This window comes from Chiloscyllium punctatum, chromosome 3 (genome assembly GCF_047496795.1).
Source record: "Chiloscyllium punctatum isolate Juve2018m chromosome 3, sChiPun1.3, whole genome shotgun sequence".
Classification (NCBI taxonomy): domain Eukaryota; kingdom Metazoa; phylum Chordata; class Chondrichthyes; order Orectolobiformes; family Hemiscylliidae; genus Chiloscyllium; species Chiloscyllium punctatum.
Window position 1 is genome coordinate 96773575 of NC_092741.1, and position 26808 is coordinate 96800382.

At 36.9% G+C, this 26808-nt stretch overlaps 2 protein-coding genes across 6 annotated transcripts in view; one reads left to right on the forward strand and one right to left on the reverse strand.

Annotated features, from left to right (window-relative positions):
• LOC140463289 (runt-related transcription factor 2-like) overlaps positions 1-5687 on the reverse strand; it is a 155010-nt gene extending 149323 nt beyond the window's left edge. The window contains exons 1-2 of the mRNA XM_072557051.1: positions 5575-5687; positions 5287-5402 (exon numbers count right to left, since the gene is read on the reverse strand). Coding sequence (XP_072413152.1) covers positions 5287-5344 — 58 coding nt within the window. The 5' untranslated portion in view covers positions 5345-5402; positions 5575-5687. The remainder of the gene's footprint in view (positions 1-5286; positions 5403-5574) is intronic.
• supt3h (SPT3 homolog, SAGA and STAGA complex component) overlaps positions 1-26808 on the forward strand; it is a 425992-nt gene that overhangs the window by 54683 nt on the left and 344501 nt on the right. The gene's annotated exons all lie outside the window — the stretch shown is intronic.

Genomic DNA, 26808 nt, shown 5'->3' on the forward strand with positions numbered 1-26808 from the left:
GGTTTCCTCCTACAGTCCAAGGATGTGCAGGTTATGTATAGCCATGCAAAATTGCCCCATAGTGTCCAGGGATGTGCAGGCTAGGTGGCCTGCCATGAGAAATGTAGGGATACAGGATAGGGTAGGAGGTGTGGATCTATGTAGCATGCTCTTTGGAGGGATGGTGTGAACTTGATGGTTCCACATTGTAGGGATTCTTGAATTAAAGCTGTTCGCCTGCAGTCATGTATGAAGTGGCAGTTTTGAAGGTAAAATCAATGCGGAGTGCATTGATTGTTCTATTACAAAAGATGTCCTAGGTATACAGCAAGAGAGATTGTGATAGAACTTAAATCTTTTTGTTTGTGGTGATTCACTTGATTATATTATATTCTTTGTGATATTAATGTTTTTGAAGTGCATGTGTGATCCAGTTTTGCCTGTAAACTGATACATAAAATCATTCCATTTACATTTTTTGAAATAAAATCCCCATAATGTTGAGTTATCAGAATTTTTGTACTTTGCGAAGTAGAAATTTTTGGCTACCTTGATCGTAGGTTAACTGCTGATTAAGTTCTAAACTTATACTAATTGTACATTTTCCCCTGAAAGGTTCTTTTAAATTTGTTGTGTGATCTGTCTGTAATTGCATTGTTGTGTGTTATACACTGTATTTAGCCTTTCCTTCCATTAAATGGTTATTGGTTGATATGTTGGCTTCTCTGAAAATAGGCTATTTGTGGCTTGGGTCCATCGGATATGAATTGTAAATGCGACGCTGAGTGGAAAGTTAATTTTAAAATTTGTTAATAAAGTTTGATAACCCACCTGGGTGAGAAATAAGTGTATTATTGAAACTAGAACAAAATTTGCATCTGTTTCAATAGGTAACTACTTACAGTATTTTTCTGGAAGCAGAATAATGAAACTTCTATCTGAACTTGGCATTACCTTAAGGGTAAATGTTTGCTTAAATGGAATTAAGATTACTTTCAAGTTAACATTTCAGTAACATAAGCACTTGAAGAATAAAAATCTGAGAGAACTGTTAGAGTTGAGGATTGAGACTCTCAGGATAACTAGTCCAGGAGAACTGCTAATTAATTTCTCTCTCAAGCATTATTCTGTGCCTTACACAGTTCAGAATGTCTTTCACAGTGATTGAATCAAATGGGTCCATCTTTTTAGGTTTAAGACTTTACAATGCTCTGGAATGTGGAAAATATGTTTGAAAGCGAAGATTTATTAAAGAAGATGCCTTTAGAATTTTCATCACAAAATTTCAGCTTTTTTAAAAGTAGGGAGATTTTCAGAACATTTGGTCAATATTTATACCTGAACACACATGACTAAAACAAGAGACCTCAACAATTTATCACCTAGCTCTTTAAGAAAGAAGAGTTTATAAGTTTATACAGTTTATAATTATAGTTGTATTTGCTGCAACACTTTCCTTTGTGGCAATGAATATACTACAATAAGTACTGAATTATCTATAAAATACTCTGGGATGTTTGAGGTTATGAAAGATGGGATATAAGTGTGAATACCTTTTCCTTCCCTTCCAACAGAATTTATTGCAAAATGACTTTAAAAAATGTTAGAGGTCACCACACATAGGATACATTTTGTTTCAGACTAACTGATGTGTTCAATTATGAGTTTTATTTAATTGGCTATGGAGTTTACACAAACAAGATGTCTAGTTTGATAACAAGATCTTTTCTTCCTCACTTTTATATAAAGTTGTAACATGCAGCATTGAGTACTGGATATATTTTGTATTTTTATAAATTCAGTTTCAAAATTAAATACATTTGAATGACAGACTTGAAGAATTTGAATTAGTTACACATTAAAGAACTCTGACTTGTAAATGTGCTTTAAATTATATTTAATATGGTCCCTGCTAAACATTGGAGGTGGTGAAAGGGCTAAATAATTATACATACAGTGCCTGGATGGTTCCACTTATGGGATTGACACTGCCTTTGAATTTTAACAAAAGGTTTTGTATTCTGTCTGTCTCTAATTTCAATTTGAAACTAGTAGACAAACTTTGCTTTTCAGAACATCAGTCTGAAAAATGAATAATTATGCGCCTTTAATCATGTAAAGAGCAGTGCAAAACTAATATTGTGATGAGTGTTATCTCCACACGCGCTTAGTTTACTTAATTCTTCACTCTTTCACTATACTCTTAGAAAAAGTGCCTTGAGTTTCAGACACGTTTTTGTACTGCTAATTTAGCATACTGAAATGCAATGCACTTTCCATAACTACTAGAAACGAAGGCTTGAAAATTATCCCAGTGTAATCATTTTGTATATTGCATGTTTTGTTAGTGAATAATACTCTTCTGAGGAGCATTTTTAAAATGTAAGCTATATATGCATCATTGTATACAGAATTTATTCCGAAGTAAAGGGAGTATTTGAAATATTGGATTTTCATTGCTGTATTGTATTAATAAAGTTAGAACCTTTAGGTTCAGTAAGTTAAAATGTGCAGTCTTAGTGTAACTCATTTGTTGTTTAGGGTACTGGGCAGAGTTAACATGGATTCAGCTATTAAAATTCTAGCCAGCACTTACTCGAGATCAAGGTTGATTATCATCAATTTTAACAAAATCTTGTGTTAGTATGTTTGTGAATTTAATTTATTAATAAACTGTTAGCAGTGTACTACTGTTTTATTAAATAATATAATTTCACGCCCAAGTGTTTCATACATATTGCCTGATTTGTCAAATAAGTTATTTGTTTCAAATTTTAGTTCTTTATCCTATATGGCCTTAACAGAAGTTACAGATTATCTCAGCTGAGTACTCTACAGGGGGATGGGAGTGTAAATATTGTAGTACATCTTTTGATGGTTCTGCAAGAAGATAAGTAAAAATTTTGCTCTGGAACAAGAAATATTTTTTATCGTAACATTCAAAATCATTTAATATCCAGCTTGTAATTTACAGTCTCTTCATCTCGAAGGAATAGTGGAGAATTAACATTTAAGGCTTGCTGTGTATTTATAATTTAATTTTAAATTATAGAATAAATAATTGATACTCTATGCATTAAGCATATTTAGAATTTGACTTCAAGCATGAAATAATACATTTCTGTGAAGCTACTATGTAAACCTATTTTTCAAAATTACAAGTTTTTATTCTAGCTGGATCCAAGAAACAAGCCTTTCCAACTGTTGTTTGGAAGTTCTAGTTAAATAGAATATTCACAGCTGTAAATCAGCATTATCTGTTGTAGACCTTTAAATAATGTGGCCCAGCTACTCAGCGGATGTTATTCACAGTGACTTACAAAAACAGTTTATAATTCTGTGAAGATTTGGCACCTGTTTTATAACAAATGCTTCCTTTTTCTTTAATTTTCCTTTAGCGCTCAACTGGACTGAATTTATTTTTGGATCCACTACTTTGTTAGTAATACCAAATATAACTCTGAGCTATGTTAATTACAATATATCAAGCAACTGACCAGGACTAACATTTTAATTGTGCACTCTTTGTAGAATATGGCAGGAAGGATAAAAGTTGCTGCAGTGCTTAATTATGCAATAACCTAACATTGTATAGGCATGTATGACTGTGAAGTTAGTAGAGAGGCATAGAAGAAAAGAAGGGACTATCTTGGCATTGTGTGTAATTAGTCATTTAGTTGATTCACAAACTGGATTTCTCCTTGACATGTTATCTTACCTATAGTAAACAATGTGCTTGTGACATTTTACCACCTGTCTTTGTTAGTTGGGGTTTCTCTGCTTTGGAAAATCAGGCTATGAATGCACAAGTATGAAGTAGAAGTAATACTTGAGATTTAAAAAAAAATGTGTTGCAATGCGTGTAAGTCCTCAGTTGTGAGATAAAAAGTTCAACAGATCACTTGTAAAATATGAACAATAAATCAGTATTGTCACTTTGTGATTTATTTTCACATGAACACATTGGCTTATTATGAAATTTAAACTATTTCTTGATGTTCCAGAAAATTTTCTTATTCTCTGAAAATTGTAAAATCTGAAATCTCAATGTGATTACTTATGTGAAGCAGAAGAATAACCTAATACCTGCAGGAAGTTGAAAACAACACCATAGGTTCTTTTGATGTGATTGTACATTGTCTCTTAGGAAAATTCTATGAAATGTTTCTATTTTTAATTTTTTTTAAAGCAAGAATCTTGACATTCCACTAATTTTATTCATTTACTGTTGGTGATTTTTAATCATTATTAGTTTGATATGGTTAGTGCAGATAAATTGCATTCATTTTAATTAAAAGTGACTCTATATTGCTTCCCAAAAGAGTTCCCATTTATTGTTAAGATATGTCAAGGATTTAAACCTCTGGGCACACATTTTGAAGAGTGAAGATTAAGAGTGGTGCAGGAAAAGCACAGCAGGTCAGGCAGCATCCGAGGAGCAGGAAAATCGATGTTTCGGGCAAATGCGCTTCATCAGGGCCATACGTTTTGAAGACATTGGTTATTTACTTTTAATCACGTCAGTTGATGTTGAGATTAAATATAGTTGTAGGCGTGCAAAACATGCTACTAGTTCTAAAATTAAGTTCAATTATTTGACAAATATTCTAAATGCTTTAGTAGTCAGTGAGTACAGTGTCCTCACTGTTAAGGGTTGGCAGGTATATTCTATTTTAAGCAGTAAAACCAGGTCAGCCACATACTCACAAATCCATAATAAAAATATCAAAAAACTTCTGTATGCTTCCTATACAAAGTAGTAATCAATATAATGTGTTGCTATGATTGAATGAACTTATTTATAAATAGGTTTATCCTTATTATCCTCATTCTCTTTTGTAATACAAAGTTAAAACTAAAATATTATTATCGACATGTTTTATAGACCATCTTCAATTTGTTTGTAATATGTTCTGTTTCTTTATCCCGAAAGAAATGTACGCCACAGAAATGTTGGATGGGAAAAGATAGGTTATAGTCCTCTAGTGACAAATAGGCATTATGTCCTTTCCACAAAGCATTTTTCATACTTTAAATTTTAAGTCATCTTGTTCTACATCTAAATGTGAAGAAACCAAAAACCTTACTATTTGGAATAAATTTGCTTTTATTGAGTTTTAAAAATATCCAGTCAGTTTCATAACTGCTTTATTTTTCAGTTGCCTCACTTTTACTGCATAAGTAAGCTTGTGAAGCAAAGTTTAGTATTAATCATCAAATTATTAGGTTATATAAGCATGTACAAAATGGAAATATTTATAGTAAAATTCCATTTCTAATGTAAGGGAATATATGATTTGTACTTACCCCAGAAGAAATTTTGCTGACATGATGTGACTGAACTGAACAGGCTGTTAGATGCCATACTACTACTTTCAAATATACTTTTTGCTTGTGGTTTTGGTGTCCCTCGAAGTCTTAAACTGAAAATATAACCATTGCAGAGAAGTTTAAGAGCTTGCCAGCGGTGCTTAGGTGAGCTGTTTGATGTCATTTACTTGTTGGCCACAAAATAACATACAACATGCAAATAAGACAAATAAACATTTGATGGGCAAGTAGTTACTGTAAAGGCTGTGGTTAGCAGGCACTTACTGACAGAGTTGGTCTTGGTGGCTGGTAGTGACCTGCGGAGATTAACCATTTAGAACCAGAGGTTCTCTTGTCGTTCTGGAGAGAAAGTTGCACCGCACTTGTGGTTCTGTGGTTGTTTGTGAGGCGAATGAAGCATTCACACAATCCAAAAAGCATAAGCTTTAAACTCTTCATGTACTCTTACTGGAGAAGCTGAATCACATGGCTTGTGACATCATGATATACAAAGCAAAGTGGGACAGCCTATCCTTGTGGATTTTCGACAAAAGACTTGTGGTGGACTCTTCCTGGCATAAAGAAGGACCAGCTTTAAGTTATATGACTCATGGGGATTTAGACAGCATTACAAATGCAGTGAAGGGAGAAAAAGAACAAACTCATCTACAGATGAAGCATATGGGCAGCAGGAATGACTTGCAGTGCTCAGTTTAATCTTACCAATGCAATGTCATTTCAAACATAACTTGCTGACAGATGTTATGTGAAGTTCTTTAGATTGGTGATGACTTAACAGTTAATCAGTGCATTTGTCTATTGTTGAGACAGTCTTATTTATTTGTTTCTTTTCGGAGTGATTTTTTTCATCACCAACCTTGTTCTACACACCCCCACTCCCTAAATCCTTGTTAACATCATGCTGCTCCTTTTTGAAAGAGTGTCACCAATGCTACGTCTGGTTACCAGAAGGTTATTTGTGTATTCTGTACTGTAACTTCATCTTGTCAAACTACAAGCTTTGAGATTCCAGTGCAAGACTTAGTGCGTATTATGTTTTCAGTTGCTGTCTGGGATCTTTGTTTTGAATAAAAAATGTAGTAAGTTAACTTATTTCAGTTAAATGTTACAGAATTTTTAATTCATCAATTATTTGAATTGGTCAGCGTACTTTATTGCATATCAATTAAGCAAATAAAATCTCTTTCTGTTTAAAGTATTAGAGAAGCGTTTGTCACCAAATTTCCATGTAAGGTTCTTTTATAAATTTTCCACATACTCATACATATTAATGTGATCTTCAAGATTATTACTGTCCTTTCTTTAAAATTTGCTAGTTGAGGAATTATCAAATAATTTGAAGGCTAAATGATGTCAGTAATAGTTTACCATTGTAACTGGTTGTAGGTTTTGGTTTACTTTTTGGATTTATATTTTGATTGGCAGGATCACATAATAAAAGGCACATGAGGTCAAGATGCTAGGTAAAAGTTGTTTAGGATACTTTATAAAAAAAACTTTTCTTTCCCCATGTACTCCATTAATTTTGCAGAAAGACTGATGTCTAAATTTCACATTTTGCTCTCACAAGGGATTTTAAACTTAGCCACACTGAAGTAAATCAGTTTGAACTGCAGACCTCGAAACCAAAAACACATTGAAATCAATCTTTAGAAATTCTCTGCGAAGGTAAATTTAAAAGTAAATTCAAATTCAGTTATGGTACAGTATTATAGGTCAGAGTTAGAAATAATTTCATATGAAGTATATTTAATTGTAAAATAAGAATTTTCTCATCTGTAATGCAAAAAAGGTATTCAAAGTTTCTGCTCATAGTCCTAAGTATTCTTAGAGAAAATGGATGAAAATAGTTACTCTTAGGTAAAATACACAAATCTGTAGCAGTGATTTAGGTCACAATGTGAGAGTTATGTTGGCTCTGTCACAAGTAGTTTACTAATCTCGTCATTTCCTGACATGTTGCACATTTGAGAGATTTTGAATTATCTTAAACCAGCAACATTGATTAGTTTTGATGAATTCATATTGCCGATGTCATTGTAGAAGCTGTTGAGTTATCCCAGATTCCAAGATGATAAAGATTCAGCAATGATTTATTGGAGAGACTCAAACTGTAAACCTTTCATAATTTTACAACAGATTTTCTGCAACATTGTAACATCTAGAATGAAAGTTATAATTGTTTACCATTAGAATGTATTCTGTTAGTGTTTTGGAAAGATCAAACGAAAGACAGCTTTAATTATGTGCCTGTTGTTGCCACTATCCAATTGTATTTGGTGTAGTGGAAGCTGAACTGTAGAGCTAAAAGCAAGCAATTTAATTTGTTTGTAGTTAGTCAACAGTTGGAGATATTTTTACGATTCAATACAGATGTCCTCTTTTGGCATTGTAACGTGGATATCAGCAGCACTGATCTGTTTAAGGATACAGGACTTTGTTTCAGTTACACATTTGACAGGGTATTGCTGCATTGTTAGTTGCCTGTCTTCATACTTAACAATTGATTTTTGTATTAATTTGCTTTAAGATTCTGTATTCTACGAAGAACAGTACAGCTAAATTTATATTTTGACTTCCATCCATCTTCTGTAGCAGGAAAGAATATGGGTTTCTTCACTATTTGATAAATGAGAGTTTTGAGACGATGAAATATAGTTTTAGGTTAGTTAAAAACTCAATTAGTTAAAAACTCTAATTGCTTAATATAAAATTATTCAACTTACTTTACCTTTTTAAATCATAGCCCAGAATTTATATTCAGCAACTGATCTTGTTGAATGTTTTCTATAAATATTTTAAAGGGACCTAGAGCATCAATTTCTCTATTAAGCAGGTTAAGAAGCCAATCAGATTGAACATTTTTGAGAGCGCAAATTGAGAAGTAAAATCACATGTTATAATCTACTTCTCACTGTGTCTATTCATATAAAAGTCAAACTTATGATCAGTATTTTTCAGGCAAAATATTTCTGTGAATGTAGCTGTCAGCTTTTACATGGATAATGTTCTTGAGCCACTTACTTTAAACTAAGATGCACCCACCCTGTATGCATGACATTGCTATCAAAAGAATCCACAAGGTAATGTGGAAAATGGTGCCCACATCAACCTTTATTCTCTCTCTCAATACATGGGTATTTATGTAAGTATTATATGCCCCTATTGATTTGATGTGATTTGATTTATTTTTGTTGCATGATCTGAATTACAGTGAAAAGTATTGTTTTGTGTGCTAACCAGACAAGTTATATTTTATATAAGTACACCAGGGTAATAGAATAGGAGAAAGTGAGGACTGCAGATGCTGGAGATCAGACCTGAAAATATGTTGCTGGAAAGGCGCAGCAGGTCAGGCAGCATCCAAGGGACAGGAGAATCGATGTTTCGGGCATGAGCTCTTCTTCAGGAATGAGGAAGGTGTGCCAAGCAGGCTAAGATAAAAGGTAGGGAGGAGGGATTTGGGGGAGGAGCGTTGGAAATGCGATAGGTGGAAGGAGGTAAAGGTGAGGGTGATAGGCTGGAGTGGGGGTGGGGGCGGAGAGGTCAGGAAGAAGATTGCAGGTTGGGAAGGTGGTGCTGAGTTCGAGGGTTGGGACTGAGACAAGGTGGGGGGAGGGGAAATGAGGAAACTGGAGAAATCTGAGTTCATCCCTTGTGGTTGGAGGGTTCCTAGGCAGAAGATGAGGTGCTCTTCCACCAGCCGTTGTGTTGCTATGGTTTGGCGTATGGTCTGGAATAGAATACAAAATCTACAGTTACAGCTATACAGAAAATGCAGAGATGTTCAATTCTAATAAATGAGAGGTCCAGTCATAAGTTTGGTATCAACAGGGAGGAAGCTGTTCATAAATCTATTGGTATGTGTTTCAAACCTTTTTCTGGTGGAACAGGTGGAAGAGAGTATAACCAAGATGGGAGAGGTCTTTAATTATGTTGGCTGCTTTCCCGAGGCAGTGGGAAGTGTCGATAGAGTCAATGAAAAGAAGGCTGGTTTCTGTGATAGGCTGGGCTGGATTCACAATTATGTGTAATTTCTTGCAGCCTTGGACAGAGCAGTTGTCATACCAAACAGGGATGCATCCAGATAGGATGCTTTCTACTGTGTATCTCTTAAAAATTAGTTGGAGTCATTGTGGACATGTTGAATATCTTTAGCCTTCTGAGGAAGTAGAGGTGTTGATGTGCTTTCTTAACTGTAGCATTGACATGGATGGACCAGGATAGATCAGTGATAGTTACTCCTAGGATCTTGAAGCTCTTGACCACCTCCACCTTAGCACCATTGATACAGACAAGGGCATGTCCTCCAGTCTGCTTCCTGACATCAATGACCAGCTCCTTTGTTTTGTTGGCATTGAGGGAGAGATTGTTGTCTTCCATGTCTCTTTGTCTTCCTCGATCTGTGTCTGACGCCTCCACCATTTCCTACACCCCAGGAGTGGCAGTGATGGTGTTGGCTGGACCTAGGATGTCAGTGTTGTTTACAGAAGGACTGCACATTGATTTTCTCAGTTTTGGTGCAGAGAGATTGTACACAAGCCTGATTGGCAAAACCTAAGCCACCCCTCCGAAAAGCAAATACTCGAGACAAACCTGTATATTGTGGAATCTGGACCCTACATCCAGTTTCCATGTGAAATATTTATTACTCTTCTTTGATCAGTTAGTTTCTTGCCTCAAAATCAAATTTGATCTGAACACTTCCTTTATTAATTGACTCATGGGAACTGGTGAATAATAAGTATCTTCAAGATAATTATTATTTAATGCATAATGTGTTAGGGTTTTTGAAATGACTGTGGTGACCATACTTGGTCCTGAAATCTTTTGTTTTTGATCCTAAAAACATTTAGTTGTCTTGTACATCAAATATACAACAAATTATTTTCACCAAAAATCACGTGGCTTGTTTAGTTATAATGACTTGGACATGGATTAAAAATTCAGTTAAATCTCAATTAACAAATTAACATTTGAAATGTTTTTTGTGCTCTAAATAGTGCTGTACATAAAATGTTAACATTTGTGTTGAATTGCATCTGCAGTACTGCAACAGTGCACCCTATGGATGATCAGGGTATTTCTAATATCAGCTTCTGAATTTTTGCTTTTAACTGTGCATGTGTAGATATCGAAGTTAGTGTCAGTTTCACAATAGTGATGGTGTCTTACCATCATCAGTCACAAATTCTGGGCAAAATTGTCTTGTTTTTATTATGTGTCTTGTGGTGTCCCATTGTTATAACTAATTACCAACTAATATTAAAATATTTCCTAAAACAATTCTGATCAGGAGGAAGTATATTTATGCTACTAAAGGTGATGTGGGTCATCATAGTCATTGTATGCAGTTAAGCTCCCAACATGTTGCCCCTTAAGCCAGACAGATGAGAAGATTTTCATTTATGAAACATAGAAAAATGCCCAAATAGATTCACCGAGGGGAGGTGAAGGCTGAGTGGATTATCATTGGACTGCTAGTTTAGAGACTCTGGTTATGATCTGGGACCTGGGTTTTAATCCTGCCATGACAGTTGGTGGAATTTGTATTTAATAAATATCTGGAATTAAAATTCTACTGATGACCATGAATCCTTTGTCGACCATTGGAAAAACCCAACTGGCTCACTAATGTCCTTTAGGGAAGGAAACCTCCATCCTTACCTGGTCTGGCTTACATATGACTCCAGACCACATTTATCTGCATTCTGGCTAATTAGGGATGGGCAATAAATGCTGCTTTAGCCAGCAACGCCCTCATAGAACAAATAAAATCACAATCTAGATGTATACTGAAACAAACATTTGGAGGACTCATCAAAAGATTAACATTTGAAATGCTTTTCTAAAGAACTAGTCTTCATGAAAGAATCTTAAAGGATATGAAGAAGTTGCAAATTAGAAGGATTTGTGCAGCAAATCCTAATACTTTAGAACTTTGCTGGTCAAAAGCATGATGGGTTGCATAATGGCCATTCATTGGCATGCAGAGATGTGGGGAAGGATAGGAATGAATTATTGCAGCTGCTGGAATCTGCACTGAAAATAACAACTGCTGGAGATCACAGCAGGTCAGACAGTATCCATAGAGAAAGAGCAAGCTATTGTTTCGAATCTAGATGACTCTTTAACAAGGAGATTATGTTCACAAATGTCTGACTGGCAAAGCCTGAGCCTCCCCTCTGAAAAGCGAAAACTGAAGAGACAAACCTGTGCAGTGTGGAATTTGGACCCTACATCCTGTTTCCATGTGCAACATTTATTACTCTTCTCAGATCAGTTAGTTCCTTGCCTCAAAAATCAAATTGATTGCCAAGTGGGAACTGGTGGAAGTACCTTCAGGATAATTATTATTTAATGCATATTAAATCAGGATTTTTCTTATGATTGTGGGGAAGGATTGTTGGACTTGGGGATTGTTTAATTGAAGGAGGTCTCAGAGATAAGGGAGTGAGGCCACAAAGGAGTTTAAATAAAGGATGAAAATTTTAAGTTGGAGGCATTGGAGATAGTCCAGCAACTTTTATAGGCTTGTAAAGATGGGTGAGCAGGTCTTGATATAGATAGAATGCAAAGAACAGTTTGCGGGTAAGATAATGCATTATACATTGAGGACAAAAGGCTGTCCTAATTAGTCAATTTTGAATGAAAGATTCAGCAGTAGGCAGGCTATTCTGGAAAAAGTTAAAAATCACACAACACCAGGTTATAGTCCAACAGGTTTAATTGGAAGCACACTAGCTTTCAGAATGTCGCTCCTTCATCAGGTGGTAGTGGAGGGCTCAATCCTAACGCACAGAATTTATAGCAAAAATTTAGTGAGATGTAACTGAAATTATACATTGAAAAATTGATTGTCTGTAAGGCTTTCATCTGTTAGAATACCGTGATAGTTTCACTTCTTTCATGTGTAAATCACCAAACCTTTTTTTTAAAAAGTTGCATTCTCGGGTTAGCTGTTAACAATGGTGATAGCTAGAAAATATGTTGAAGGTGTTGACCCCCTGTGTTCTCTGTCTATGCCATGATTTTTAGATTGATTCTAATCTAAAAAGTGAGATAACGAAGTTTTACATGAATGCATGCAGTTTTTGAGCAAAGTACAATGTAACCCTGCAAGTACAAATTTACCCCACAAAATATATGTGTGCATGTGGGTCTTTGTCTGTGTGTGTGTGTGTGTGTGTGTCTGTCTGTCTGTCTGTCTGTCTGTCTGGGTTGGGGGTTGAGAGTGTGAGAAAGTGTATGTGTGTGTATGTAATGAGTGCAGGGTGTCTTAAGTCTGTGAGGGGTTATGTGTGGGTGTAAGGGTGTGTGGGGGTGTCGGTACTCCGATGTGCCACAACAAGGAACCGTAATGACCTCCTCAGGTGACAGACACGTGCTGCAACCAACAGGGTATCCTTCGTTTTTCAGTATTTCCCAGGAGCTGAAAAACTACGCCATGTTCTTCGTGACCTGCAACACATTATCAATGAGGATGAGCACCTCACCAAGACCTTCCCCACACCTCCACTACTTGCCTTTAAATAACCGCCAAACCTCAAACAGAACGTTGTTCATAGCAAGCTGCCCGGCTCTCAGGACAACTCCATACAGCCCTGTCACGGTAGGCACTGCAAGACGTGTCAAAGTGTGGACATAGATACCACTATTACGCGTGGGGACACCTCCCACCTTGTACATGGCAGGTACTCATGTGACTCAGCCAACGTTGTCTATCTTATACGTTGCAGGCAAGGATGCCCTGAGGCATGGTACATTGGGGAAACCGAGCAAAGGCTACAACAACAGATGAATGGGCACCGCACGACAATCAACAGACAGGAGTGTTCCCTCCCATTTGGGGAACACTTCAGTGTTCCAGGACAGTCTACCTTGGACATTCGGGTGACCACCCTCCAAGGTGGACTTCGGGACAGGCAGCAGTGAAAAATGGCTGAGCAGAGGCTGATAGCTAAGTTTGGTACCCATAGGGAGGGCCTCAACCGGGACCTTGGGTTCATGTCACATTACAGGTGACCACCATTGCACTACACACACACACAGACACGCCTACACACACACACACACACACAGGCACTCCTATACACACGGGCACATATATACACGGATACGCACACAGACACCCACTCACACCCTGACAGGCACACACTCCCACACGCACCCCCTCACAGACTTAAGACACTGACTACACACACACACACTTTCTCACACTCTCAACCCCCAATCTAGACACAGACAGACAAAGACCCACATGCACATATATATTTTGTGGGGTGAATTTGTACTTTCAGGGTTACATTGTACTTTGCTCAACAACTGCATGCATTCATGAAAAACTCCATTATCTCACTTTTTAGATTAGGTTCAATCTAAATATCATGACATAGACAGAGAATCCAAGGGGCCAACACCTTCAACATATTGTCTAGCTATCACCATAGCTAACAGCTAACCCGAGAATGCAACTTTTTAAAAAAAAAGGTTTTGTGATTTACACATGAAAGAAGTGAAACTATCACTGTATTCTATCAGATGAAAGGCTTAACAGACAATCAATTTTTCAATGTATAATTTCAGTTACATCACACTGTAAATTTTTGCTATAAATTTTGTGTGTTAGGATTGAGCCCTCCACTACCACCTGATGAAGGAGCAATGCTCCGAATGCTAGTGTGCTTCCAATTAAACCTGTTGGACTATAACCTGGTGTTGTGTGATTTTTAACTTTGTACACCCCCAGTCCAACGCCGGCATCTCCAAATTATATTCTGGATAGAGAAGGAAGTGACAGTTGGCCTTTGAAAGTGAGACATTGTAGGCCTTGAAGCCCTGGACTTAAGGGGATGTCATTAAAGTTACCACTAGTGTTGTTCAATTGAAGTCATTGATTGGGAAAGGAATTCCATTTTAAGCAAAATGGGAAGCTCTGGTCTACTGAAGATTGAAAGTTGGGCAAGTACAGAGCAGTGAAAGGGTTGAACAAAATTGTTGGCAGGTTGAGTTGGATGTCATAACTGTGCCAACAATAATATATTGCTTTTATTTGACCAAAGCAATAAAGAATTGTACAACCAAAAATGTTCAGTTCAATTCTGCAGCTCTCTGTCAGGAAATCTGTTTAATTTTTATTCCATGGATATCCTGTGACAGCTTCTGTTGAGGTGTAGAGCCAGTTATTTATTAAGAATTGGAGGACACCATGAAGATCCCTCCTCCTCACCCTCACCTTTTTCCTGAGATATGGTAACCCTCATGTTAAACTCACCACCAGTAGCCGTGCTTGCCCCCACTGCGTGCACATGAGTCAGCAGCCCTTTGGTCCTCAATCACAATGGCAAATTTACCTTTACTTTTGCTCTCTGTGCTTTGTAGTTGATAAATTGCACTTTGTTTCAAGTTGGAATGACATATCAATATTCTTAGTCAGACTTGAAAAGCGATGTTATTAACTCTTAGTTGTGCTCCGAAATGGCCTAGCATTCTATTGTGACAGACCGCTAAAATTTTGAAGAAAGAAATGAAACTGGACAGACCATCTAATAGTAGCCAAGACAACAAAAGCAAACTCGACCCTGTCAACTCAGTAAAGCCCTCGTTACTAAACTCTGGGACTGATGTCAAAATTGAAAGAGTTGTCTGTATTGTAAGGTGTGATTGTCCCAGACAACAATTTCACTGTGCGCTGGGTATGTCCTGTTCTACTGGTAGGACAAATCCAGTATAGGTAGCAGCACAGTGGTATACAGTCGGGAGGGAGTTATCCTGAGAAATCTCAGTGTTGACTCTGGACCCTGTCTCATAGCATCTGGTTAAAGGTGGGCAAGGGAACCTACCTCCTGAGGAAGCACAGAGTGTGACAATGGTGTAGAATGGTGCGGGATGTCAGTGTCTGGCACCAAAAGTCGCTTAGCAGCATTACGACTGACAAACTGGTCAAATCTTAAAGGTTATCGTTGCTAGATTGGGTCTGCAGCAGATGATAAAAGAACTGATAAGAGAGACTACCACACAACCTCCTCTTCAAGCTGTTTTCTATTGATGCATCTGTCCATTGGTGTTGGTAGGATTGATCACCTGTAATGTCAGGTATGTGATTTTCTATATGTTCTGATATAATTAGTTATTGAGCTGTGATGGTCCCCACACTCCTGTATGGTTCTGAGATGTGGACTGTCTACACCAGACACTTCAAGACTGGTGCAGTATCACCAACACTGCCTGCACAAGATCCTGTGAATCTGCTGGGTAGAAAGATGCACCAACATCAGTGTCCTTGACTAGGCAAACATCCCCAGCATCAAGGCACTGACGCCATTGATTGGCTATGATGGGCTGAGCATGTCATCTGCATGACCGACCTATGACTCCCCAGCTTTGAAATGACAGGCGAGCTCCAGGTGGACAGAGGAAATGCTTTAGTGATACCCTCAATGCTTCATTGACGAAATGTGACATTGCCACAAACACTTGGGAATCATTGGCCCAAGTCAACCAAAGTGGAGGAGGAGCAGCCAGAAAGGCACTGGGTACTTTGAGACTTGAAATGGAAGCTATGCAAAGACAGCAAAAGGAATGCATTGCCACACCAATGTCCCACTCACCCATTCCCGTAACCACCATCTGCCACAGTGTAGCTGAGGCTGTGGTAGCTGTATTGGTCTGTACAACTATCTGCTGACTCACCCTGAGTGCGGAAGAGAGTCATCCTCGTCTGTGAGGGATGTCCATTGACTATGATATCATTTTTAAGCTTGGATGTTTGAATTTTTGAATTAGTTCCAAATGGTGTTTTCTGTATTTGTAAACTACTTAGTGATTCATTTCTAAGCATTTCTGTAGCTATAGTGATTTACTTCAAAGCAACTTGGAAGAGAAGTAGCCTCATGGACTAAAGGATTTTTATTTATATTAAAGAGAGTTTATGACTGAACAATGTAAACAATTGTGCATCATGGTTTTAGCTGGAAATATCTGGACTTTGATTTTGTTTTAAGCTCAAGATAAATACCTGTTGCTTGGGGAAAGTAATAGTTTATAGTTTCAGTTTAGGGTAATTCTGCAAAAGTCTTAAATGAAGATGGCTTTCTAAAGTTCTACTTCTGTGAAAGGGAGAAGGTAAATAAAATAGATTGCATTAGAGTGAGACTTTTTCTAATTGTATCAGACCAGGATGGTTTGGAGAAAACCCTGAAGAGCTTGTTTGAAGCTGAGAACGTTTAGACTGAATTGTATGAAAGCTCCAGAAAGAGGCTGTCAGATTTTCCAAACTGAGAGTGAAAGTCCCAGTTAAGTTAAACCTGTAGAGAGGTTGGAGAAGGTGAGTTTTGCTGGTATAACTATTTTGCAAGGCTTGCTTTTGGGTACTGTTCATGGATATTTTGGAGATCTCCAAAGGAGTGTTTTTTTGGGATTAGTGGCATTATAAGTTATTGTGTCTTTCAACATCTTTATGTAATTAATAAATAGCCTGCTTTATTGAATTTGTTTTTCTCATTTGCTTAATAAACTTCTTTCTTGTTAAAACCAAATCTGCAACAGTGCCTGCTTGTGTCTAAGTGAGGCTGAGTGTGGTATCAAAGAACCTTGGCAAAACTGGAATCAGTGGGGATCAGGTGAAAAACTCTTCAGTTATACTTGACATAAAGAAGGAAGTTATGGTTTCTTGTGGTCATTCATGTCAGCTCCAGGACATTCCTGCAGGAGTTCTTCAGGGTAATGTCTTAGGCCCAACCATCTTCAGCTGCTTTATCAATGTCCCTCCCTCCAACATAATGTCAGAAATGAAGATGACTGCTGAATGCATAATATTGAGACTGAAGAAATCCATATCCAAATGTAGCAAGACCTGTACAATACCCAGACCTGGAGATATAAGTGGCAAGTGACATTTGTAAATCACAAATGTCATCTAAAGACCATCTCCAGAAAACAGAATCCAACCATTGTCAGTGGCCTCCACTATCAATATCCTGAAGGCTACTATTGACTGGAAATTGAACTATAAGTAGTGTGGATATAAAAGTAGGCCAGAGGCTAGCTACTCTGCAGGAATCGACTCACTACCTGATTCCCAAAAGCCTGTTCACAATCTACAAGGCACAAGTCAGGAGAGTCTTGGAAGATTCCCACTTAGTTGAATGCGTGCAACTCCAACAATGAGAAACTTGATAGTAGATTGAAAGCCTGATGGGAAAAAGCAGCTAGCTTGATTAGTACCATGTCCACAAACACTTGCTCCACTACATATACAAAATAGCAGCATTGTGTACTATCCTGAAAATGCAACACAGACATTTACCAAGGCTGCTTCAACAGCGTCTCCCAAATTTGTGACCCCGTAATATCTGTAAAGACAATGTCGGTAGATGTGTAAGAACATTGCCACCTTCACAACGTCCTGTCTTGGACATGTAACACTGTTCCTCCACTGTCACCGGGTCAAAATCCTGGACCTCCCTCCCTAACAGCATTGTGGATGTACCTATTCCAAATATACTGCAGCAGTTCAAGAGGCTGCTTAACACCACTTAAGGTAAAAAAAAAATGCAATAACATACTACGATTGAATGTTTTTAAAAATAAATTAGGTTCCAGTATTCTGAACAAGACAATAGTTTGCTTGCAATAAGAAGAGGTGATGGTCTGGTGGCATTATTTTTCGACTATTAATCCAGAGACCTAGATAGTGTTCTGGAGTCCTGGATTCAAAAATCTGTCACAGCTGATGGTAGAATTTTAACTCAATAAAAATCTGGAATTAAGAGTCTAATGATGACCATGAAACTATTGTTGTTCATTAGAAAAACCCATCTGGTTCACTTTTGTCTTTTTAGGGAAGGAAATTGCCATCCTGACCTGGTCTTGTCTACATGTGACTCCAGACCCACAGTAATGTGGCTGGCTGACCTTTAACCACCCTCTGGGCAATTAGGGATGGGCAATAAATGCTGATCTAGTAGTGACTCACTCATCCTGTGAATGACTTTTTAAAAAATTTAGGGGAGATATAGCAGGTAGTTCTTAGACTTTGACTTTCACAGTTCGTTAGCACTCTAACCCAGACTAGTATGCATGAGTATCTCAGGAGCCCTGAGTGCAGAGGGTTGAACCTTGCTTTTAACCCCTGTCTCTATGTATTCTTGAAAACAGGAAAATTCAAGATATCTCTTGTCTGGATTGCTTTTCTTTCTCCCACTGTGTTCACACACTGAGATTCTCCCAGGAGATTACAGTTTTTAAATATCCCTTTTCATATCCCTTTTCAAACTTCTTGAACACCTTCAGATGTAATACTTCAGGCTTTGTTTACAGACATCAACTAAAATTACATCCATAGTCCTTATTTGGCTATATCACCCCTTCTTAAAGATCACATTGTAATTGAAAGTTCAGTCCATCCATAGGTGATCTGTGTTGTTCTGTGCACACGATCAACCTTAACGTTTAGCTCTGCCCTCAATTTTTAATCTCCTCTCTCTTCAATCCTTCTTTCATTATCCTTTATGTCTCTTGTTTTCTGTCTCAGCTTTCATATTTTGGTTTCACCTGTACCTCGGCCACTGCAGTACACACGTTTAAAATGGGAGGTGTTGATAATCCAGGTCATTGCGGTCTTGTTTGTTCACTGACTTTGGTAGTGAATATCCTGAAGAACGAAATTATCATGTATAGATAAAAGGAAAATAGGAAGAAGTATGCAGTTTGAATGTTGGAAGAGATAATTGGGCTTGACAAATGCCAATGAATGTTCTACAACATGGAAAACTCCTACCATTTAGATGGCCAAGGGCAGAAGGCACAAAGGTACATAACCACCTGCAACCATGCATCACTCCTGACTTATTTACCATGCTTGCCTTCTTAATGGCACTGTAGGTTTGCTAACACAAAATTGACTGCAGTGGTTCCAGAGTGTAACTCTTTACAATGACCATTTAGGGATGGACAACAGTGTAGGATGTGTCATTGATGCCCGCATCACATGAAAGGATATATGATATAAATATGTTGTATAAAAGTCTGATTATGAATTGCTTTGCAAAACTATTATTTTATCTACTCAAAAATCCATAATTTCATATGAGCTACTCCAGCCTGCTTGTTGGTGGTAACTGGCCGGATGAATGAACTGAACTGATGGGTTGGCTGACTACTGGTTTATATTTGCCTTTTCAGTGAATATAAGTCATATGACTCAACAGGAGCAAATGTTTTATGTAATCTAAATGAGAGTTGTATTTTTAAAATTGTTAAGTGGATTATAACATTTCTACAGTTTTTTTCTGATTGGAGTTATGAGTCATGCAAAAAAAGTGGAGGTAAGGCTGCAATCTGATTAGCCTTGATTTTACTTGAAGGTGGAGTAGAATTGAAAAATACTTTGCTGGAAAAACGCAGCAGGTCAGGCAGCATCGAAGGAGCAGGAGAATCGACGTTTTGGGCATAAGCCCTTCAGGCTCCTTCCTGAAGAAGGGCTTATGCCTGAAATGTCGATTCTCCTGCTGCTTGGATGCTGCCTGACCTGCTGCGCTTTTCCAGCAACACATTTTTCAGCTCTGATCTCCAGTATCTGCAGTCCTCACTTTCTCTTGGTGGAGTAGAATTGAAGAGCTACCTAGATCACTTTTGCTATTTCTTATACAAGAACATTAAAACAAGTTTAATCCACAATATACCAAATAAAGTGCTGTAAATTTGATTTTTTCAGGAATGGAGCATAGTTGAGATCCTGTGTACAATTGGAGAAAGAATTCTTGCCCATTGACATACAATATATCCTGTTCTAAACAGCATTGTACTGCTGAATCTTTCTTTTGTACTACAATAGAAATATGCAGATTTGTAGAATTGGATTGAGAAGGGGGTTGTGTTTGGGATTGGAAGCAGTTTCTCAGGTGAGCAAATTGCAAAGCTCCATACAATGAATAGACTAGAACATTAAAGAAGTTTTAACGTCAAGGAAATTTTCACTTGTCAATGGGGATCCATTGATCAGTAGTGATATATTTCAATCATTGGATCTGCAATGCAATAGTACAGTCTACAACAGATACAGCATCAACAGCAACACTGCTTTTCTTTAGTAACTGATACATAACAGCTTGAGGAAAGATTTTAATCTTGACTGTTTATAAACATGAGGCAAGTATGTAGGTTAGACTGCCTAAGAATTACATTAGTTAATTTATAGTGCAACTGAACACACAAACTCTAAGATGGACTCGGTATATAATAATCCTTAAGACTTTTGGGTGCATGTACCTATGTGAATGTGGAGCATGGGAGTAAGAAATGCTAGCTGTAGTGCATCCACTTCAATGCCTCAGTAGTTGTACTGCTGAGACCTGGAAAGTATAGGGTTATGCTCAAAATGCTCTGTAATTTATGGAAGTCACTATTTCCTTGTTTCTTTTTTACTTAATTGACCATAATAAAGAAAGGTTATGTATGGGAACATTTGAGTTATTGTCTTGAATTACTGCAAAGGATATGCCCAAGTGTTGACAGGAAACTGTTGCCACCAGAGTCACATTTGCCCAGACCCTTATGTCAAATCTTGCGTCAAATTTACTGTTGCTTTTCACAATTCCCTATTGGTTTTTACATTTTAATTGACAAACTTCCAATAAATCTTAAAAAAAAGAAAATCTGAGGCTTGTGATATATACTTCAGCCTCATCCATTGAAGGATGAATAGTAGCAACTGTCAGACCAAAATTAAAAACTTAAAAACTTAAACTTATCTCCTCTATCCAAATCCTATATGGTTGGTTCTCATGATCCTATTATCAGAAAACCAAATTCTAAATTTAGATGTGAAAACAAAACATCCTTGCTTTGATCAAAAATTTATCATAAACTTGTATTTGTATAACTTCTTATCTTTCTGATGAGGTATCCTTAAAAACTTCACAGTTTACTCATTACTTTAAAGTGTATTGATAGCTTTTATTAGGTAAATCTGGAAATCACATTAAAAATGGAAAGAACTGTGGATGCTGTAAATCAGAAACAAAAACAGAAGTTGCTGGAAAAGCTCAACAGGTCTGGCAGAATCTATGAAGAGAAATCCCGAGTTCACTGAGGAAGGGTCACTCGACCTGAAACATTATTTTTGATGGAAAACTGCCTGCTGTTTTCCAGATAATTTTAAAATTGGAATGTAAAGTAATGTATTTAAGTTTTTAATTTAGTGACAGAAAAACGTCATGGAGCTCATTTACTCATTTAAGAACATAAGCTAGGAATTTCCTTGATGCTGTTTTTTTAACCCTCACACAACAACTTTGCTATAAGTGTGGCAGATTCCTTGTTGATATTTGTAAATGGGTTTTCTGTTAAACTTTGCGAATTTACAGCAGCTGAGTGGGAGCAACTCCAAAGAATTTCTTAGCCATAGAACTGATCCTGCCAAAATTATTCTGTAACTGTAAAGTGCTTGGCAGCATTCTGAGATTGCACTTGAGTACTACAGAAGTCAAAGTTATTTTCAAGTTAGTTCTGAAATAATTTGTTGATTATATTTGACATTGTTGCTATCTAACAGTTAAGAACACCTGGGTACAGTGAAAACAAATGTATTTTATTGGTTATTCTTAAAATCTTTGTGTCTGCAAAAGGGCTGCATGAGGGTGTATTTCCAATGTTTGGGCGTAAAGCTGCAATATGAGTGTAAATAAGCTCTGAAATACCTGCTAAAAAGAACCATTGTTGCTGGACCAAAAAGGATTGCTTTCTTTCAGATTAGGCAATGCAGAGTACATACCTAATGTAGAAGGTGCGAAACAAAGAAACTTGAAGGGTTTTTTGAAATCGTAACATCTCTTAACTACCAAATCAGGCCTGGTGCCCTTTTATTGATTATATTTGTAATAATTGTCAATTGTAATGATCGTTTCATGTTTTAACATATGTGTTGATTTGCACAGCCATGTGAATGATAATATGACCATGATTTTTGCTTTATTATCAAATGTATCTCATATAAATTAAACCCCTCAGATTATTGATTTTGAATTCTTTTCTCCTGTTGCATATCCCCTTTCTTCATCCTAAAACTCCATGAACTCATCCAACATATGTGAAAACTATTTATTTGCCATAAAAATGCCTAATTACTTAAATCCCTTTTATATGTTTTATCTTTAAATGCTCTCTTTTGATTTTCTCTTATCTCTTAATTTCTATTTTCCTTTAAGGTTTCATTCTTTATACCTGCTGTTTCTTCTTTAAATCACTAATGATCCATCTCTAACCAGTGTTTTCATCCTGTGCAATTCTTCAACTCGCTGCTGTTCTTTTTCCATGGTTAATGGAGCCAAATATGCAGACATCAGTTGTTGTCCAATACAAACTATTTCTCATTCAGAATTTTCAATCAGTTGTTTGTGATGTTAGCATGGCATAGCACCATAATGAGAAAGGAAAGAGAATTTTATTCTTTGTGTCTGATCTTATAGTTTTTAAATATAATTGGGTTGCTGCAATCATGTTGCTCGTTTTTCATAGATTACACTGTGACATTGTATGGCATTGGGGAAAATAACTTAGTCTGCTTGAATGCTAAAGTCTTTTCCCAAGATATTCTAAGCTTTCAAAACTGGATTCTAACCTGGGGTTTTGCTTGTGAGGAGCTGGGACTCCTTACACGTTAATTTTCCTTTACTGAATTGTTTTGCTATCTTGAAATTTCCTTTTGAATGAATGCAACAGCAATTAAGTAGTAGTAAAGTATGTATTTTTAGAACATTACATTTGGTATAATTGCTTATTTTAGATGGTTTGCACTTATTGCAACATCTTATTGAGAACACTGAATTTAAGTTCATACAGCCTGTGCAGTGCTGCATGTTAATGCACATTCGATGAGCCCATACTTTATATTTTATGGACAGAAATATTTAGTTCCTCAGTTCAGCTTTGAATCTCCCAGTCCTGCGCACTGAAACTACATTGCCATTCAGATTTCATATAGCAGTTCTAGTTCATATTTTTATTTTCATAAACATTATTTTTGCATATCATTATTATTCAGTGATTGTACTGACTTCATTTGCCATACATTTCATTTCAGCCCAATCATATAACTAACAAAATTAAATTCAATGTTTAGGGAGCTTTAATGTCACTGTGAAAATTTTATATTTTCATCATATTCTTATAATTTTATTTCTGACGTAATTTGCAATTAAAAGTATTGATCCTTCTTTAAATGTCAAATGACATTGAGAGCTAAAGGGTGGGAAAGAAGCAACAAACTTATATTTTTATTGTGCATTATTATTTTTCAAAAAGTTCACACTATCCATTAAAGATAACTGATTTAGAGGTGCTGGTGTTGGACTGGGGTGTACAAAGTCAAAAATCACACAATACCACGTTATAGTCCAACAGGTTTATTTGGAAGCACTAGCTTTTTGAACACTGCTCCTTCATCAGGTGGAAGCTAGTGCTTCCAAATAAACCTGTTGTACTATAATCTGGTGTTGTGATTTTTAACATTAAATATAATATACATTATATCTATCAACTTTGAATAACTATGTAAAGTTCAGAATGAGTCAATTTCTTTCAATAATGTGCATGTATTTGTGGGTTATCACAACTTTCAAATGTTCAAAGCTTTTCACAGCTATGAATTATTTATAACGTGTGGTCATAACTGTTATGACACTGCAGTGAACCCATATGTTATTTAAACCAAATCAGAACTGCAAAAAGAGGAAGAAGAACATCTCTACAAGGTATTCGCCAAAAACGGATACCCCCGCAATTTCATCAACAGATGCCTAAGGGAAAGACAACGGAATGAGGACATGCCAAAACCCAAAGGACTAGCCACGTTACCATACATCAAGAACATTTCTGAACTGACAGCCAGACTGCTACGACCACTAGGACTCATAACAGCACACAAACCAACAGCCACTCTCAGACAACAACTCACCAGGACAAAGGACCCGATACCCAGCATGAGCAAAACCAACCTAGTGTACAAAATCCTGTGCACAAAACACTACATAGGACAAACAGGAAGACAGCTAACGATCCGCATCCACGAATACCAACTAGCTACGAAATGACACGACCAGCTATCCTTAGTAGCCACACACGCAGATGGCAGGCAACATGAGTTCGACTGGGACAAGACTGCTGTTATAGGACAAGCCAAACAGAGAACAGCTAGGGAATTCCTAGAGACATGGCACTTATCCACAAATTCTATCAACAAACACATCGACCTGGACCCAATATACCGGTCACTGCAGCGGACAGCTGGAACTGACAACCGGAAGCGGCAGGGACAAACCACTATAAATGCTGGAGGAAACAACACAGAAGCGCTTCACAGGAGGCTCTCAAGTACTGAGGATGTCACCTAGATAGGGGACGAAACGTCTGCAACGCAAATTCCCAGTTCAGCGAACAGAACCACAACGAGCACCCGAGCTACAAATCTTCTCCCAAACATTATCCATAAAAGCTCACTTTGCCTTGTAATCTGTTCAAATATGAGTGACAAGAGAATTTCCAAATTCTACTATTAAAAGAAAAGAATATCAATTTATTCTATAAGTCTAAAAGTGAACATTAACCAACAACTATTCACAACTTGAAGACATCCTCTCTCTTAACTGCCTACTACCTGCCTCCATCTCTATAACAATATGCTGTTCCAATAAGACACTTATTAAAATTACATCAACTTAACTTCAAAACCACACAGTGGCTGTTGTCTTCGGTGTCTTTCTTCTTCCAGCTGAAGATCTCCCTGGGTCATGGTCTTACTTTCTACTACAAATATGTTTCATATGAAAAGGTACCTTTGATAGAGAGTGTTTCCTAATTTCTTGGGGTCTCTTGATAGCAGTTGTTCTGTTTCCAATTTTCAAAATGCCTACATTTTTATATCCCCAAAATTGGCTTATCTCATTGACTCAATGCTGGCAAAACATTAAATTCAAACTCGATTGGGCTTTAGTATCCTGGGGCATAATTTAAACTGGTTAAATTTGAATTGTCAAAATAGCAACCAACTCAAATATCCATTTCACAGCCAAATGTTACATATTTTCAAATTTCCAGTGCACTCTGAGACTGCTGTTTAGTCATATCAAAGGCGCTTATAAGCATTCAGTTCAGAACAGCATGTGTTGTCTCTTAAAGGGACAGTAAATACCTTCAACTTCAGAACATAATTGTGTTGGTAACTGCTTTAGCCATTTTGTTATTTTGAGTGCTGTAAGATAATGTTGTACCAGACTAGTGTCTTTAAGTAATCCACGAATAAGATGTTCTAAGGCACATTGTACCAAATTGATTAACTCTGAATTTGTCATGTGTGCAAATGTGGAATTCTGATTCCCAGAAAGCAGTGAGCATGGAATTTATTCAAGGCTAAGATCGTTAGCTTTCTGATTGACAAGAGAGTGGAAGGTTACAGGCAGCAGACAGGAAAATGTGGTAGAGACCAAAACAGATCAACCAAATGACCTACTCTTGTTCCCAAGCCCTATATTCAAATGCAGCACCCATTTTCCACATGCATTGCTGCCCCAAAATCAGTGAAGCTGAATGACCTGTTAGTTTCAGGGTTTTTTTTGGTAGATTTGTTTGAAGGAGGTATGTTTGTCGAGACACAGATTTATTTTTAAACAGGAAGTGATATTGGATCTTCAACGTTAATCTGTTTAACCTTCAAAAACAATGTGAATATGCACAGCTGGCAAATTTAAAAAACTTTTCTATAATGCATAATGTTTTTGAAAAGGAGGAAAAAATATTTTTAGTGCTGAAGTATATCTTTATGATTCTGATGAATGTACATGCTGCTCCAAATGTAAGTTTTTGTAGGCAGTTTGTGCCATCTAATTTTAAAAAAAAAGTTTCTCATTGGACATTGGAAAGTAAGAAAACACAAAGATTGTGACTGAGTGCAGCTGGAGATAGAGTGCAAGCTTAGGATTTAAATAAATTATAAAATTTTGAGCATTAACCTCTTCTAAAATGAAGTCACATTTGTGTTTAGGATTCAGCTACATTTTCTCTTAAAGTTGTCTCAGGGATAAAATATTTCCGTAAAAGAGGCAGCTGCACTTAGTGAATTAAGTAGCTAGTTCAAACTGGTTTCTGTACTATGCAGTGACAGACTTGGCTCTGTAGAACTTCAATTAGTATAAATACATGTGACTTTGCTAGACTCTTGAGAAAGTAAGCAAGCATGTGAGGTAGGAGCTCATGATTGAGTGCAGCTATAGATTATGCATAATATTGGAAATTTAGTGAGAGAGGAAAGAGGTGGTGCTCTGACCATTTACAAATAAGGGGTGATCCAAAAGAGGGAAACTAGGATCAGCCTGAGATACAAGAGTTGATACCTGGAAACATTTAATTAAGAAAACAAGTGAGTAAGTTCCTAGTGTGTTTTAAGTGTTCTTTTTTAATTCTGTAACTGGGCCAATTTAAATTGGTACTGGACAATATCTGTTT